Source organism: Hyla sarda, chromosome 3, assembly GCF_029499605.1.
Source record: "Hyla sarda isolate aHylSar1 chromosome 3, aHylSar1.hap1, whole genome shotgun sequence".
Classification (NCBI taxonomy): Eukaryota; Metazoa; Chordata; class Amphibia; order Anura; family Hylidae; genus Hyla; species Hyla sarda.
The window spans coordinates 201,606,308-201,623,250 of NC_079191.1; the positions used below are offsets into that span (position 1 = coordinate 201,606,308).

At 40.3% G+C, this 16,943-nt stretch overlaps 1 protein-coding gene across 16 annotated transcripts in view; it reads left to right on the forward strand.

The window, feature by feature from the left end:
* The window catches only part of RIMS1 (regulating synaptic membrane exocytosis 1), a 423,664-nt gene that overhangs the window by 196,087 nt on the left and 210,634 nt on the right, over positions 1 to 16,943 (forward strand). For 14 of the 16 annotated variants that reach the window (XM_056565855.1, XM_056565856.1, XM_056565857.1 and 11 more), the window contains 4 exons: positions 6,788 to 6,918; positions 7,122 to 7,293; positions 11,686 to 11,839; positions 11,940 to 12,011. In XM_056565855.1, coding sequence (XP_056421830.1) covers positions 6,788 to 6,918; positions 7,122 to 7,293; positions 11,686 to 11,839; positions 11,940 to 12,011 — 529 coding nt within the window. The remainder of the gene's footprint in view (positions 1 to 6,787; positions 6,919 to 7,121; positions 7,294 to 11,685; positions 11,840 to 11,939; positions 12,012 to 16,943) is intronic. The other 2 variants (XM_056565846.1, XM_056565849.1) reach the window with 1 other exon arrangement.

Below are 16,943 nucleotides of genomic sequence, written 5' to 3' on the forward strand. Positions count from 1 at the left end.
GTTTTGGTCCATTTACCTTTTGTCAGATTTTCAGTCAGGTGGAAAATTGTGGTTGACCGCATTTAAAAAAAATTTTTTTAGGCTTTTAAATAGTCTAGAAAGATTGAAAAACATAAAAATGGAGACAGGTTTTTTTTTTTAATAAAACAGACAAAGATCCATGAAAACTTACTACCATCCGACTGTGAGAGAGGATTTTTAGACACATCCATTTTATTTTATTTTTTACAATTTTGAGCCATCCATTTTTACAATCCATTCAATGGATGTAAAAATGAGGGCTGTGGAGTCGGTAGATAAATGTTCCGACTCCGACTCCAAAGTTTTTTGTACTTCTGACTCCCCGACTCCGACTCCTCTGTATTAATATGCAAATGTATTTATAAACACTTACAGTTGAATCCAAGAAGCTGTTCCACCAAGTTCTTCTAAGCTCTTGTAGCAGAGAGAGGTAGTTGGGCAGAAGCTGCTGCCTTCTCCTTTTTATGTGCTGATCTGCTGCTGAAGATAGGGCAGTGGGAGGATCCAGGAAGGGGCATTTATTATAAAACATTATTTCCCTAGTAGAATCCCAAAGTAATGTTTAAAGTTTAAGCTAACAATCGGAGTTTACAAGTTTATATAGCCTTAGCTGAATGGCAGCAGTTTTTCCAATGGTTTACAGCTTCAGTCTTGAACTATTAACCCTCCATTCCATTCCCTTCACTTATACAAGTGTCTCTAGTCCTGCAAAAAACGTATTTACTTAATCCCTTATCAGTGAGAGGCTAGGTTACCCATGGGTTCCCTGTAACAGCAGAACACAACACTATGGAAAGTATAAGTATTGCCGCTCCTAATTGTGCGTTGCATGCCATATAGTGAAGCACATGAAAAGCATGCTTCTTCACGATCACTTAACGTGTTCATTTTGCGGTTACGTGAGGCACTGCATGCATTTGTCTTTACTCTTACTGTAGAGAAGTCATTAATTATAACTTTTTGTGAATTGGGACATTTTAACTTGCTTTTTTTAAATTCCAATCTAAATTTAGTAGAAGTCGGAGTCGGTGCATTGTTTTCCGACTCCAAGTACCCAAAATTTCGTCCGACTCCTCGACTCCGACTCCACAGCCCTGGTAAAAACTGTGATGTAAACCCTTAAGGTATGTTTACATGTGTGTATTTTTGCTGCTGATCTGCTGCAGATTTTGCTGCCTATTGACTTCAATGGATAGCAAAATCTGCAGCATAAAATAAGCACATGTGAACAAACCCTTTTAGTGAACATTTGACTCTGCGAACAACATATGAGCCCTCATTTACTAAGAGTGGAGTGTCGGTTTGTGTTTGACTTTTGCTTTTCCGACCTTTTTTTCTCTTGGTATTTACTAATCTGTCGCAGGTAAAAAATCTGTTGCACGGTTATTTCTGTCGCAGGGTTCATCTGTCGCATGGTAAAATCTGTCACATGGTTAATACTTTCGCACATTAAAATCTGGTGCATGCATAAATCTGTCGCAATGAAAATAAAAACCAGAAAAGAAAAAAATATATAATTTGTGAAAATATATATATACAGGGTGGGCCATTTATATGGAAACACCTTAATAAAATGGGAATGGTTGGTGATATTAACTTCCTGTTTGTGGCACATTAGTATATGTGAGGGGGGGGGGGAAACTTTTCAAGATGGGTGGTGACCATGGTGGCCATTTTGAAGTCAGCCATTTTGAATCCAGCTTTTGTTTTTTTCAATAGGAAGAGGGTCATGTGACACATCAAACTTATTGGGAATTTCACAAGAAAAACAATGAAATGCTTGGTTTTAACTTATCTTTATTCTTTCATGAGTTATTTACAAGTTTCTGACCACTTATAAAATGTGTTCAATGTGCTGCCCATTGTGTTGGATTGTCAATGCAACCCTCTTCTCCCACTCTTCACTCCCTGATAGCAACACTGCAGGAGAAATGCTAGCACAGGCTTCCAGTATCCGTAGTTTCAGGTGCTGCACATCTTGTATCTTCACAGCATAGACAATTGCCTTCAGATGACCCCAAAAATAAAAGTCTAAGGGGGTCAGATCGGGAGAGCTTGGGGGCCATTCAACTGGCCCACGATGACCAATCCACTTTCCAGGAATCTGTTCATCTAGGAATGCTCGGACCTGGCACGTTCCCTGAGTTCTTCCAGCAAGATGATGCACCACCACATTATGTGTGTCAGGTCCGAGCATTCCTAGATGAACAGTTTCCTGGAAAGTTGATTGGTCGTCGTGGGCCAGTTGAATGGCCCCCAAGGTCTCCCGATCTGACCCCCTTAGACTTTTATCTTTGGGGTCATCTGAAGGCAATTGTCTATGCTGTGAAGATACGAGATGTGCAGCACCTGAAACTACAGATACTGGAAGCCTGTGCTAGCATTTCACCTGCAGTGTTGCTATCAGTGTGTGAAGAGTGGGAGAAGAGGGTTGCATTGACAATCCAACACAATGGGCAGCACATTGAACACATTTTATAAGTGGTCAGAAACTTGTAAATAACTCATGAAAGAATAAAGTTACGTTATAACCAAGCACATCATTGTTTTTCTTGTGAAATTCCCAATAAGTGTGATGTGTCACATGACCCTCTTCCTATTGAAAAAACTAAAGTTGGATTCAAAATTGGCGCCATGGTCACGACCCATCTTGAAAAGTTTCCCCCCTCACATATACTAATGTGCCACAAACAGGAAGTTAAAATCACCAACCATTCCCATTTTATTAAGGTGTATCCATATAAATGGCCCACCCTGTATATACATACTGTAAAGTGTAGGGTTTTCTTCCCAGAAAATTCACATGATTTTCGGAGTGGTTTTCAGAAAAGACAAGTGATTTTGGATGAAATGTAGGGAACACGCCCATTTTCCCAAAAACAACGCCCATTTTGTATTTTTTTTTTTCACTCAGCCTTTTTCAAGGCTTGAAAAAGGCTGCATGCTCGCAGCTGAAACATAGCCTATTGCACCTTAGTGGAATAAAACTACTTTTACAAGTTTTTTCATCTTAAGAACTGGAGTGCTGCAGTGTTTTTGCAGTGAATTGCACCCACCTACAATTACTCTGACGGTGTGCTGCTACCTTCTGTTCTCTCTCTCTCTATATATATATATACATACCGTATTTATCGGCGTATAACACGCACTTTTTAGGCAAACATTTTTAGCCTAAAGTCTATGTGCGTGTTATACGCCGATACACCCCCAGGAAAGGCAGGGGGACAGAGGCCGTCACTGCCCGCTTCTCTCCCCCTGCCTTTCCTGGGGTCTAGAGCGCTGCTGCCGGCCCTTCTCTCCCGCTGGCTATCGGCGCCGCTGCCCGTTCTGTCCCCCTGACTATCGGTGCCGGCGCCCCATTGCCGGCGCCGATAGCCAGGGGGAGAGAAGCGGCACCGACAGCCAGGGGGAGAGAAGGGGCAGCGGCACCCATTGCCGGCGCCGCTGCCCCGTTGCCTCCCCTCCATCCCCGGTGGCATAATTACCTGGGTCGAGTCCGCGCTGCTGCAGGCCTCCGGCGTGCGTCCCCGGCGTCGTTGCTATGCGCTGCACGGCGCGGCGCATGACGTCAGTGCGCCGCACCGTGCATAGCAACGATGCAGGGGACGCGCGCCGGAGGCAATGGGTGCCGCTGCCCCTTCTCTCCCCCTGGCTGTCGGCGCGGCTTCTCTCCCCCTGGCTATCGGCGCCGGCACCGATAGTCAGGGGTACAGAACGGGCAGCGGCGCCGATAGTCAGGGGGAGAGAAGGGCCGGCAGCAGGGCTCTAGACCCCAGGAAAGGCAGGGGGAGAGAAGCGGGCAGCGACGGCCTCTCTCCCCCTGCCTTTCCTGGGGGTGTATCGGGGTATACACGCGCACACACGCACCCTCATTTTACCATGGATATTTGGGTAAAAAATATCCTTGGTAAAATGAGGTTGCGTGTTATAGGCCGGTGCGTGGTATACCCCGATAAATACGGTATATACTTTTTTAAAAAAATGTATTCACCATTATTACTCAAACAATAGAAAGAAAAAAAACGTGTTTGAAGGACTCCAAAAAAATTTGAAAATAAAGGTAAAAATTATTTAAAAAATAAATTGTGCAAAAAAATAAAACAGAATCACTTGAAAAAGACGAGGCAGGCAAAGGAACAAACAGCCAGACAATTTACTCCACTTTCTGAAACTTTATACACGCTTTAAAGTGTACGGTTTTCTTCCCAGAAAATTCACATGATTTTCGGAGTGTTTTTCAGAAAAGACGAGTGATTTTGGATGAAATGTAGGGAACACACCCCTTTTCCCAAAAACAACGCCCATTTTGTAGGTTTTTTTTTTTCCACTCAGAGTGATTCAGATTCTGTCGGGTTATTTCTGTTGCAAATTCTGTCATACGTTCCGTGTGACTGAATTTAGGTGCAAAACTTGACAAAAAAGAGTCAGAATCCTGTTAGTAAATGAGGGCCATGGTGTTGTTACTGGCACTGTGCAATATTTCACCTTCTGTGCTATACAGATAAAGTACTTAGTGGAGATAGGCCCACTATGAAACATTTCTATTGGCCTCTCCTAGAACTATTTCACACCAGTTCAACCCCCTTCCCCACAGCCTCTATTCACAAACTTGCCAGTGCTGTGACCTTTTCACTTGTATGATAGCACTGTATTGTTTGTGCAGGGTAGATGCCCTGAGGTTTACACTGTTCACACTAGTGCAGGTAGTAGGGCGAGAAGCAGAGAGGAGTCTGCAGACATTTTCTTCTTTTATTGAGTTAAATGCAATACAAGTAGCTGTCCTCCAGAAGGAGCAGAAGTTGGCTCTCCAGTGCCATCAATTGCAGGTAAACACTTTCTGATTCAATACTCGACTCCTCAAAGGGCCTTGAATCACGACATCCTAAACAGAGGGGGATATTTATCAAAACCAGTGCAAAGGAAGAGTGGTGCAGTAACCCATAGCAACCAATCAGATTTCTTCTTTTTTTATTTTTCAGAGGCCCATTTAAAAATAAAAGAAGCAATCTGATTGGTGCCACGGGCACCTGCACCACTCTTTTCCTGCACATATTTTGATAAATCTTCCCCAGAATCTTCTCCAAAAGGTTGCCATTTTTTTGGTGGCATAGTTAAAGGGGTACTCCGGTGAAAACCTTTTTTCTTTTAAATCAACTGGTGTCAGAAAGTTAAACATATTTGTAAATTACTTCTATTAAAAAAATCTTAATCCTTCCAGTACTTATTAGCTGCTGAATGCTACAGAGGAAATTCCTTTCTTTTTGGAACACTGATGACATCACGAGCACAGTGCTCTCTGCTGACATCTCTGTCCATTTTAGCAACCATGCATAGCAGATGTATGCTAAGGGCAGCATGGTGGCTCAGTGGTTAGCACTGCTGCCTTGCAGTGCTGGGGGCTTGGGTTCAAATCCCACTAAGGACAACAATAAATAAAGCATTATTATTATTATAATAACGTCAGCAGAGAGAACTGTGGTCGTGATGTCATCAGAAAGCATTCCAAAAAGAAAAGAATTTCCTCTGTAGTATTCAGCAGCTAATAAGTACAGGAAGGATTAAGATTTTTTTTATAGAAGTAATTTACAAATATGTTTAACTTTCTGCCACCAGTTGATTTAAAAGAAAAAAGTTTTCGCGGAGTACCCCTTTAAACCAGACTATACATAGAAACAGCCAGCCTAAGGCAGTGTTTCCCAACCTCAATGTGTTTCACTAGTCATTAGTAACAAAATTAAGAGACAGGAACCCCTAGTGGTGTTTTAAAAAAAATAAAAAATTTCACATCTTTAGCAATCAAATTTTTTATATGAAGTATTTAAGAAAAGAAAAAAAGAAAAAAAGCTGTTTCTAACAACAGTAACGTTTTAAGAAAAATGCATTTTCTTGTAATAAAATGTATGACCTAATTGTTTATCCTGACTTGTACTGTTCATTTATAGAAAGTTGTACTCTTGGATGTACTCTGTAAAGAATGATACGTGGTCAAAACCTGTTTTTAGAAATGTGGAATTGTTCCCCTTAAAGTGGTGCTCTGCCATTAGACCTCTTATCCCCTATCCAAAGGATTAAAGGGGTATTCCAGGATTTTTTTTTATTTGACTATGCTACAGGGGCTGTAAAGTTAGTGTAGTTCATAATATAGTGTCTGTACCTGACTGTTGTCTCAGATTTTTCCCAGCTTCCAATGGGGGCGAGACCTGACTCACTAGTCAGCTGATGACAGGAAGCCTGTCTGCTTCAATGGGTGGAGGGATCGCTTGGTGGGAGAGGGATCAATCTGCAACTAATGCAACAGCTGTAGGCACCCTAATTGAAAACCACAGGTCTGCAGCTCATTTATGTTTCAATGGGTGGGGTGGCTGATGTGTGGGAGGGAGGAAAATGGAATTGTGGGAGTTGTAGTCAAAAAGAGAAAAGTCAAACAGGAAATACTAGTTCACAAATGTTATGGTAATCTCACAACATAGCTAATTATTCCTAAGCATGCCCATTACTGTCTGCCAGGTACGTACTAAAATCACCTTATGGTGGATAACCCCTTTAAGGATAAGATGTCTAGGGGTGGAGTACTCCTTTAACAACAAGTCTGATCACTGACTTAATTTACAAATCACTTTGGGAATATGAAAGCTTGAAATCTCATAGTACGAACTCACAGTTGAATGCATGTGGGAGCATATCTGTGTTCTGTACAGTGTAACACTGTGTATATAATTAGGATACTATTATTACAATAGTAGTAATTATATTTCATTTACTTTAGGTAAAATTATTGTATGATAAAGTAGAACATCATCTAATAGTCACTGTGCTACAAGCAATAGATCTCCCACCGAGACCAGATGGGCGCCCCAGGAATCCCTATGTTAAAATGTATTTTCTTCCGGATAGAAGGTAATAATCCATCTTGTTTTTTTATTTTTTATTTTATTTTTTATTTGCATTGTTTATTATGTTGTCAGAATCTAAAGATGATTTTTATGCAGGCATTTGTTTGTTATTTTCTGTAACTAGAGAACAGTAATCACCAGATTGCAATCTTATCAGTTGCCACTAGATGGCAGTAAGTAACTGTACTCTAAAATATCTTTTGGCAGCGATAAAAGTAAGCGGAGGACCAAAACAGTGAAGAAAAGCTCCGAACCAAAATGGAACCAAACATTTGTTTACTCCCATGTGCATCGAAAAAACTTTAGAGAGCGAATGTTAGAAATAACTGTATGGGATCAGCCAAGAGTACAAGAAGAAGAAAGTGAATTTCTTGGAGAGGTATTCCTTTCAGTCCATTAAAGAATCAGGGACTGCATTTTATATATGTGTATGATAAGGACATTTACTGTACAATATATCCGCATGAGCCTTGTTTTAGTTCTACATAATAAGAAAACAGAGTTCAAATTATTTTTTGGAAATTTATAGATGCAGAATTCTAAGCAGTTTAGTATAAGGTTTCTATCCTAGGCAACTATTCTGCTTTACATGTTTGAACACCAAAAACATTGAAACCTTATAGCAGTATATGGAAGTCTTTTTTACATACTATTTATTTGATATACCCGAGTGCTAGTCATGGACCACCACATTCTTGGACCTCCACAGATACCCTCACTAGTGCACCAGTCCACCAGTACAACATGAATGGTTGGGAAGGAATAAGCATAATTCTTGAGATGTGATCTAATGGACACCTGGAAGCACGCTATCTTTTAAGTTAGCAGGCTGGCAGAAAGCCAGTTCTTCCTATACTGGCTGCCAAACTAGTCAAGGATTTTACCTTAACCCCTTGAGGACTGTTCCCGATCAGCACCACTGAGCTGCCGGGAAGTGTTCTTTTTAACATTCTAGTTGCCGCAATCAACTTTGATTGGTCATGTCCAACATTAGCCATGGGTCCCGCCTGCCGTACAGGTACGCCCTTTGTCCTCAAGAGGTTAATAACTGCACCAAAACAAAATTTAATTTTGTTTTATCTAGGAGCTCTATCACAATAAACATTTACATCATAGCATATTGCATGCTAGGTATACCATCAATTAGAGATGACAGTAAATTCGATTCGTCACAAACTACTCGGCTCGGCAGTTGATGGCTTATCCTGCATAAATTAGTTCAGCTTTCAGGTGCTCCCGTGGGCTGAAAAAGGTGGATACAGTCCTAGGAGACTCTTTCCGAGCCGAGAAGTTTGTGACGAATCGAATTTACTGTAAGTTCGCTCATCTCTAAAATCAATGTATGATCGCAAATGTTTTAAAGCCTACTGTACATACAATAAAGTAGATAGGCCACACGGTAAAAAGCTGAAGCCCCTTTGATGTTCTTAAGCCAAAGGTGCCTTTGTGTGGCCCTGGGAAGGAGGGTATTTTGTAAATAATCCAAAATTCAGTGCCAGCAGTCAGCAGACCTTGATGCTGTAGCTAATAAATATGGCATCTATAGTTAACATGGGAAAACAGATTTCCCTATACAAACTAAGGTCCATATTTATCAATCTGCCTGAAACCACAACTGTCTGATTTGCCTTCAGCAACCAATCACAGCTCAGCTTTTTTTTTTTTTATAACCAGATGCTATGATATGAAAGCTGAGCTGTGATTGTTTTTTTCTGGGCAATACCAGACAATTTTGGTTTGGAGCAGAATGATAAATGTGGGCCATTGTGTCATAGACAAAGAATCAAATCAGTGCAATGTAATCTGAACATATTACCATTCACTCATTGTAAACATTGCTGGGAGTTATTTCTTCTTTTTCCTCATTGCAATAAAAAGCATAAACTGCTCTGGTTGTAACAGCTAAATAAATGAATGACTACAGCGGCCGACAGGAGTTACTATAGTGGAAGAATTCTTCATTAGCTATTCACCAAGAATTATGCTTTGTCCATATTAGATTTTCTCCATGAGGTTAGTTCCTTTATTGGATTATACTGTTTCTGGACTGTGTCTACAAGGGGAGACTAAACTGAAAACCTCAGTAATTAATCATATCATTCTTCCTAAATGAGTTAGTTATATAGTAGCTTTTGTTTCTACTATCTCAGTCTATATATGTATGTATGTACATATACACACACATATATATATATATATATATATATATATATATATATATATATATATATCATTTTTCCCTAGAGGACAGTAAGAGTTCATATATACATGCATATATGATATATGTTTAATGTTTATAAAATTAACTAAAGTGCCACTTACCCAACCAAACACAAAAAAATACCAATTTAATGTTTTAATTGCCTAACTTATAGAGGTCTTTACCTTAATATATTTTGTATATCTGATAGGTAACAAAAGGGATGCAGGATTTACTTCTTCTAAACTGATTCTTTCAGAAAAATGTCAGTACACTTGTAAATATGGTCAAATAACCTGTATAGTAAGAGCATTCAGATTATAGTGATGTAGAAATCACAATTGTAGATCATGATTTTACAAAAAATATTGTGTAACTGTGATCAGTACACATTTCCACTAATTAAATAACAGAACACAAAGTGAAACTTGTCATAAAACCGGAAGATGTTTGTTAATGGGGTTATCTAAAAAAGGGAAAGTTTAATAGGGGTCAGGTTGCTTTAAAAAAAAAAAAAAAAACTTATGGTTCCGATCTCAACCCACTGCTGTCACTGCTGGTGTTTTGGGGCCCACTGCTTTCAGATGACATGCCAATATGCAGGAAATGCTGTGGTGACACATCTCGGCCAGAGTTACCATTTTCTGCATGTCCAGACATTACCATGAATTGATGTGGAGTGGGGCTCCAGATACCAGTGGAACAGCAGTGGTGAGGGGGATCAGGCAGGTGAGTATTCCTTTTTTGTTTTACTATTAAAGGGGTGTTCCTTTTAATATATAACAGTCTTCTGGGGCTGTAAGATAGCTAAAATTAAGCATACTTTCCGTGCCCAGTCTGCCTAGCACTCTGGTCCACTCTCCCTGTACACATCCAAACATATTACAGCCATTACTGAGGCCCCATTGGGTTCTGATATTATGAACATGAACACTTTGGGGGAGATTTATCAAAACCTATCTAGAGAAAAGTTGCTGAGTTGCCCCTCAGCAACCAATCAGATCGCTACTTTTATTTTTCTGGACTGTGTCTACTGTGGACTATTAAAAAAAAATAACAGAAGCAATGTGATTGGTTGCTATGCGCAACTCAGCAATCTGAACTTTTCATCTGAACAGATTTTAATAAATCTCCCCCTTAGTGTTCTAAACATGTCGATGGGATGCCTAGCTGCAGTTTTAACTTTATTTTTAGTTAAAGGATTGGTGTTTTAATAATTCATGTAGGTGCTGGACTTACCTCCTTTTCTGTGAAGTGTGAAATTAGCAGAGCCAGGAGAATGTGTTATCAGGGGAAGTAAAGAGAGGTATCGGGACTGACCGGGCAGGGTTTTAGAGTGTATTTTGTTGTTTTAAAGTTGTTGCTTTAAAGGGGTATTACCGTGCTGACAACTTAACCCCTATCTAAAGCATAGGTTTTAAAATTGGTCAGGTTGCCTTAAAGGGGTACTACCGTGCTGACAACTTAGCCACTATCTAAAGGATAGGGGATAAGTTGCCTGATCGCGCGGGGTCTCACCGCTGGGGACCCCCGTGATCTCGCACGCAACGCCCCGCTCTCATCAGGCCCCGGATCGTGACGTCCCAGCTCCGCCCCGTGTGACGTCACGCTCCGCCCCCTCAATGCAAGTCTATGGCAGGGGCGACACAGCTGTCTCGCCCCCTGCCATAGACTTACATTGAGGGGGCGGAGCATGACGTCACATGGGGGTGGGCTGTGACGTCACGATCCAGGGCCTGATGAGAGCAGGGCGTTGTGTGCGAGATCGCGGCGGTCCCCAGCGGCGGGACCCCGCACGTCACAATACTCCGGCCCCGTGATCAGCAGTCATCAGACCCAGAGTGAACATCGCTCTGGGGCCTGATGAGAGCGGGGTGCTGCGTGCGAGATCGCGGAGGTCCCCAGCGGCGGGACCCCGCGCGATCAGGCAACTTATCCCCTATCCTTTAGATAGTGGCTAAGTTGTCAGCACGGTAGTACCCCTTTAAGGCAACCTGACCAATTTTAACACATTTTTCTTTTACTGGATAACCCCCGGACAAGGAAAATGGCTACTTAAATTTTTGGTTCTATGCTAAGTTGACACTAAGCTACTAACAACTACATGTCTCTCTTTCTTTTACTGACATGTTGATTAAAAATTATTATTATTATCCAAGTTTGAAAGAAAACTTCAGTGCTCATCACTTCAACTGTTTGTTTTGCTTCAGTCCATTTAAAACAAGTTCTTGCAAAGACAAAATAAACAAGATATTCTTGCAATATCAGGTGACGTCAAATGTCACCAGACTTGACTTTTGTTATATTATTATATTGCAAAACGTTTGGTAGTTTAAAATAAATAAATTAGTCAATGACGGATAACAAACAGGCTTACAAATACACTTTAATAGATAAAGCATAAAAGCGTGTGTCTTTTCTTGAAGTAGATGCCAGTCTTTTACCAGCTGTTACACACAGTAGACTTTTCAGATGTAGGGTGTTAATAGCGATGATCAGTGATCAGTTAATAGCGATGATCAGTGGGCTAGTTATTTGGCTTCCCCTCTCATGGTGTAACTTTCCTCCTAGATTCTTATAGAGCTAGAGACTGCACTATTAGATGATGAACCTCACTGGTATAAACTGCAAACACATGATGAGTCTTCGCTACCTCTGCCTCAGCCATCACCTTTCATGCCAAGGAGACATGTACATGGAGAGAGTTCTAGCAAAAAACTACAAAGTAAGTACCCTGTCCTCAATACAGCAATGTCATGTCTTCTTATTATTGTGTGCCCTCTTGTGCTTCATGAAATGACCACCTATGGTTTGCTGTTGTACAGGATCTCAGCGAATCATTGATAGTGACTTCTCAGATTTTGATGTTGATGATGGTATTGGAGTTGTGCCTCCAGGTGCGTTGGTAAAAGGCATGGTCCCATCTTCTCTTTGCTTTCTGCTTCTTTTCACTAATCCAAATTTTTAGAAGGATGTTCATTTTGGAGATTCAGTGTATTGTGGAGAGCTTTCTAACACTAAAGAACATCATTTGATTTACGTTTCCAGCAACCAACCACGCACTTTAAATCATTTCCAAGGCTTTGATTCATTATCAAACTACGGGGTTATTAAATATTTGACTTCACAATGCTCTGAGCTAATAAATGCAACATTGTTAATAGAGCGTGAACACCATGACATCAATTAACGTTCCAAGATACATAGATTTGTCCTATTTGTTTATTTGTTCTGCTTGTTGAATTAACTAGTCTGTGGTTCTCATGGATCTGCTGCTGCACGGAAGTGTTAACAGTGCATGATGCATGGCTGCCAATTTATATTTTGCTATTAGGATAAAATATAGAGATTTTAATCTACCACCACACTAATGCTTATAGCTACGGCTTTCAAACCTATCCCAAACCTCTCTATTAGTACACATAATGGAAATGGATTATCTCTATAGGAGATGTTTAGATGCAAGTGCCAGCACATGACATGACATTGCCCACAGGCTTTTTTTCCATTGGGCATATGATGACTGCTTGGTGAAATTATCACTGCCTTCTTAAATATAGATAGTAGTCTGTACAAATGTATATGTGTTCATGGTGCAGGTAAATAGAAAAAAAAAAAAACCTATACTAACCCCTCTGACTCCCTACCACAATTTCAGTGTTTGTCCCCTTCCATGCAGCTCTTCCTTATCTCTGTTGCACAAGGACTTTTCTGCTCAGCCACACTGATTGGCTGAGCGCTAAAAGGTCCTTGTGCCGACACAAGGAAGTGCAGCATGGCAGAAAACCAAAATGTAGCCGATATAGCGGTAGTGATGGGGGAATGAGGGTGGTTCGTTTATAATCTATAAAAATATAAAAAATGAGTACTAAACCTAAAGAATATGGCATATCTACTTGGTAACAAGTTGAATGCAGTCCTAGTGGGATTACTTACAGACCTTGTGAACTTTTGCCCTTCTGATCTCTATTTTATTGTTACACATTTTTCAAGAAAACTGAGAATTTCCAGATTGCTTAATCCCTAAATTTTACAGCCAATTTTCATTTAATTTTTTCCCCATCGCCTTCTAAGAGCCTGTAAGCTGTAAAAGAGCTTATTTTTTAAGACATTTGGGGGGAGATGAGGGTTGGTACTTTTAAAGAATAATATATATATATATATATATATATATATTATTCTTTAAAAATTATTATGTTATATTATGTATGTATTTTTATGTATGTATTTTTTTTATTTTTTTAAGTTGCCTTGCATAACCATATTTTGACCCCTATAACTTTTAGGATGACTTTTTGATCACTTTTCTTTGGCATGTACTGTGTCCAGAAATCAAGTGTTTATTTATTTATTTTTTTCATTTCTAACATTCACCATGCAAAATTTATAACATATTTTAATAGTTCAGACATTTCTTCATGAATCAATGCCATTTATGTTATTTTTTTACAGTAGTTTTTTTTTTTTTGAAAAGTGAGAAAAGGGGGCGGATTTGAATATTTATTAAAGGGCATTTTTTATATTTCAAAAATTTAAAATTACTGTTAATTCTGAATATGCAATAGCTTGTGCATTACACTGCAATATGTAGTTATATTGCAGTGTACTGTTAATTTGCTGAGCTCCTATGGAGACTATGGGAGGGAGTAATAGGATAACTATCTTGGTAGCCTTCTAGGCCAGCACAAGTCTCCCCAGGTGCCAGATTAATTACAGTAAATGTAAGTTGATTTCTTGAGCCCCTGGGGTATATCTAAGTAGCTGAGAGTGCGTATATGCGCAGAACTTGCATTATTTCCCTTACAGAGGAGCAAGGGATCATTTGTCCCTGTGTGTTAGGACATACTGTAGGTGTCCTAAAATTATTGTCTCTTTCAGGTAATGTGTGCTCCCCTAAAATGGGTTGTTAAATAATTCAAACAAGCAAAAAGTGGTATACTACACTAGCTAAGAAGAACAAATCCTGACAAACAGACTATTTCTTCTATGCTAGTGTGGTAGGTTGTCCATTACCTTGTTTCCTAACTTATGCATGACTAATCACTAATAAACAAACACATACACTCATGTATAGAAATGTACAGTGGGGCAAAAAAGTATTTAGTCAGCCCCCAATTGTGCAAGTTCTCCATAACATCCATAAAATCACATTGTCTGATTCTTAAAGAATTTATTTGTAAATTATGGTGGAAAATAAGTATTTGGTCAAAAACAAACGTTCATCTCAATACTTTGTTATATACCCTTTGTTGGCAATGACAGAGGTCAAACGTTTTCTGTAAGTCTTCACAAGATTTTCACTCACGGTTGCTGGTATTTTGGCCCATTCCTCCATGCAGCTCTCCTCTAGAGCAGTGATGTTTTGGGGCTGTTGCTGGGCAACACGGACTTTCAAATCCCTGCAAAGGTTTTCTATGGGGTTGAGATCTGGAGACTGGCTAGGACCTTGAAATGCTTCTTACAAAGCCACTCCTTTATTGCCTGGGTGGTGTGTTTGGTATCATTGTCATGCACCCAGCCACGTTTCTTCCAGCCACGTTTCATCCTCAATGCCCTTGCTGATGGAAGGAGGTGTTCACTCAAAATCTCACGATACATGGCCCCATTCATTCTTTCCTTTACACAGATCAGTCATCCTGGTCCCTTAGCAGAAAAACAGCCCCAAAGCATGATGTTTTCACACCCATGCTTCACAGTAGGTATGGTGTTCTTTGGATGCAACTCAGCATTCTTTCTCCTCCAAACACGACGAGTTGAGTTTTTACCAAAAAGTTCTACTTTGGTTTCATCTGACCATATGACATTCTCCCAATCCTCTTCTAGATCATCCAAATGCTCTCTAGCAAACTTCAGACGGGCCCGTACATGTACTGGCTTAAAGGGGTTGTCCGGTGCTTACACATCTTATCCCCTATCCAAAGGATAGGGGATAAGATGCCTGATCGCGGGAGTCCCGCAGCTGGGGACACCCGTGATCATTCACGCGGCACCCCGTTTGTAATCAGTCCCCGGAGCGTGTTCACCCCGGGTCTGATTACGGGCGACCGCAGGGCCGGCGGCGTGTGACGTCACGCCTCCGCCCCCGTGTGACATCACGCTCCGCCCCTCAATGCAAGCCTACGGGAGGGGGCATGATAGCTATGCATGATCACGGGCGTCCCCAGCTGCGGGACTCCCGCGATCAGGCATCTTATCCCCTATCCTTTGGATAAGGGATAAGATGTGTAAGCACCGGACAACCCCTTTAAGCAAGGGGACACGTCTGGCGCTACATGATTGGAATCCCTGGCGACATAGTGTGTTACTGATGGTAGCCTTTGTTACTTTGGTCCCAGCTCTCTGCAGGTCATTCACTAGGTCCCCCCATGTGGTTCTGGGATTTTTGCTCACTGTTCTTGTGATCATTTTGAAACTACGGGGTGAAATCTTGCGTGGAGCCCCAGATCGAGGGAGATTATCAGTGGTCTTGTATGTCTTCCATTTTCTAATAATTGCTCCCAAAGTTGATTTTTTCACACCAAGCTGCTTGCCTATTGCAGATTCAGTCTTCCCAGCCTGGTGCAGGTGTACAATTTTGTTTCTGGTGTACTTCGACAGCTCTTTGGTCTTGGCCATAGTGGAGTGTGGATTGTGACTGTTTGAGGTTGTGGACAGGTGTCTTTTATACTGATAAGTTCAAACAAGTGCCATTAATACAGGTAACGAGTGGAGGACAGAGGAGACTCTTAAAGAAGAAGTTACAGGTCTGTGAGAGCCAGAAATCTTGCTTGTTTGTAGGTGACCAAATACTTATTTTCCACCATAATTTGCAAATAAATTATTAAACAATCAGACAATGTGATTTTATGGATTTTTTTTATTATGTCTCTCAAAGTTGAGGTATACCTATGATGACAATTACAGGCCTCTCTCATCTTTTTAAGTGGGAGAACTTGCACAATTGGTGGCTGACCCACTGTATGTCCTACTTTTTGTGCTTTTTAAAAAACATATATCTCCTGTATAATCCCAATGGAAAAACCTGGCCTCAACTTCTCAACTGCATGCGCTATTGAACATTATGGTAATAGGTTTGAAAGCAGCTTTGCAAAACACTGAAATTAAACTATATTAATGGTGTTATTGTCTTTTGTATTTGCTTATTCAATGTGGTACAGTGATATACAAACATAAATCAAATATATGCATATATTAACCTGTAACCTACATTTTTGGGGCAAGTTTATCATCACAAAAAGACTTATGCTTTCAGGTTAAAAAAATATCTATTGTGATCTTCTGTTTAATATTTTTTCAGGAATATTTAACACTCACAACAATAGAGCATTAAATAGACTGATACAACATCCTGTTTTGTACATTTCTCTTTTCAATGAGAAAGCTCATCCTTTTTATCCCTAGCGAATTATGTTATTTTCTTTTGACCAGAAAATAATACCAATATATTCCACAGACAAAATACACACACACATTAGAGCCGATTTAATAAAAAGCCTATTAACCTGTTTTGGAGTGTTGGAGGAAACTGGAGTACTCATAGAACACCCACACAAGTACGAGGATTGCATATAGATGAATTACGACCAAGCACTGCAGTGCTGCAATGCCACAGTTCTAACCCTGGTCCACCAGGCTCTTGGGGGGAAGGATAAGTCCTCTATATAGAAACTGCAGTTAATAGACTCTTATCAGATTATAGAGAAATAACGGGTGTGTGTGTGTATCTCTCCAACATGGTAACGCTCAACTAAATTTTTACAATTAAAATAATTGTTAATAATCAATTTAGACATGTATTCCATTCCATTACTTAACCCCTTAAGGACGCA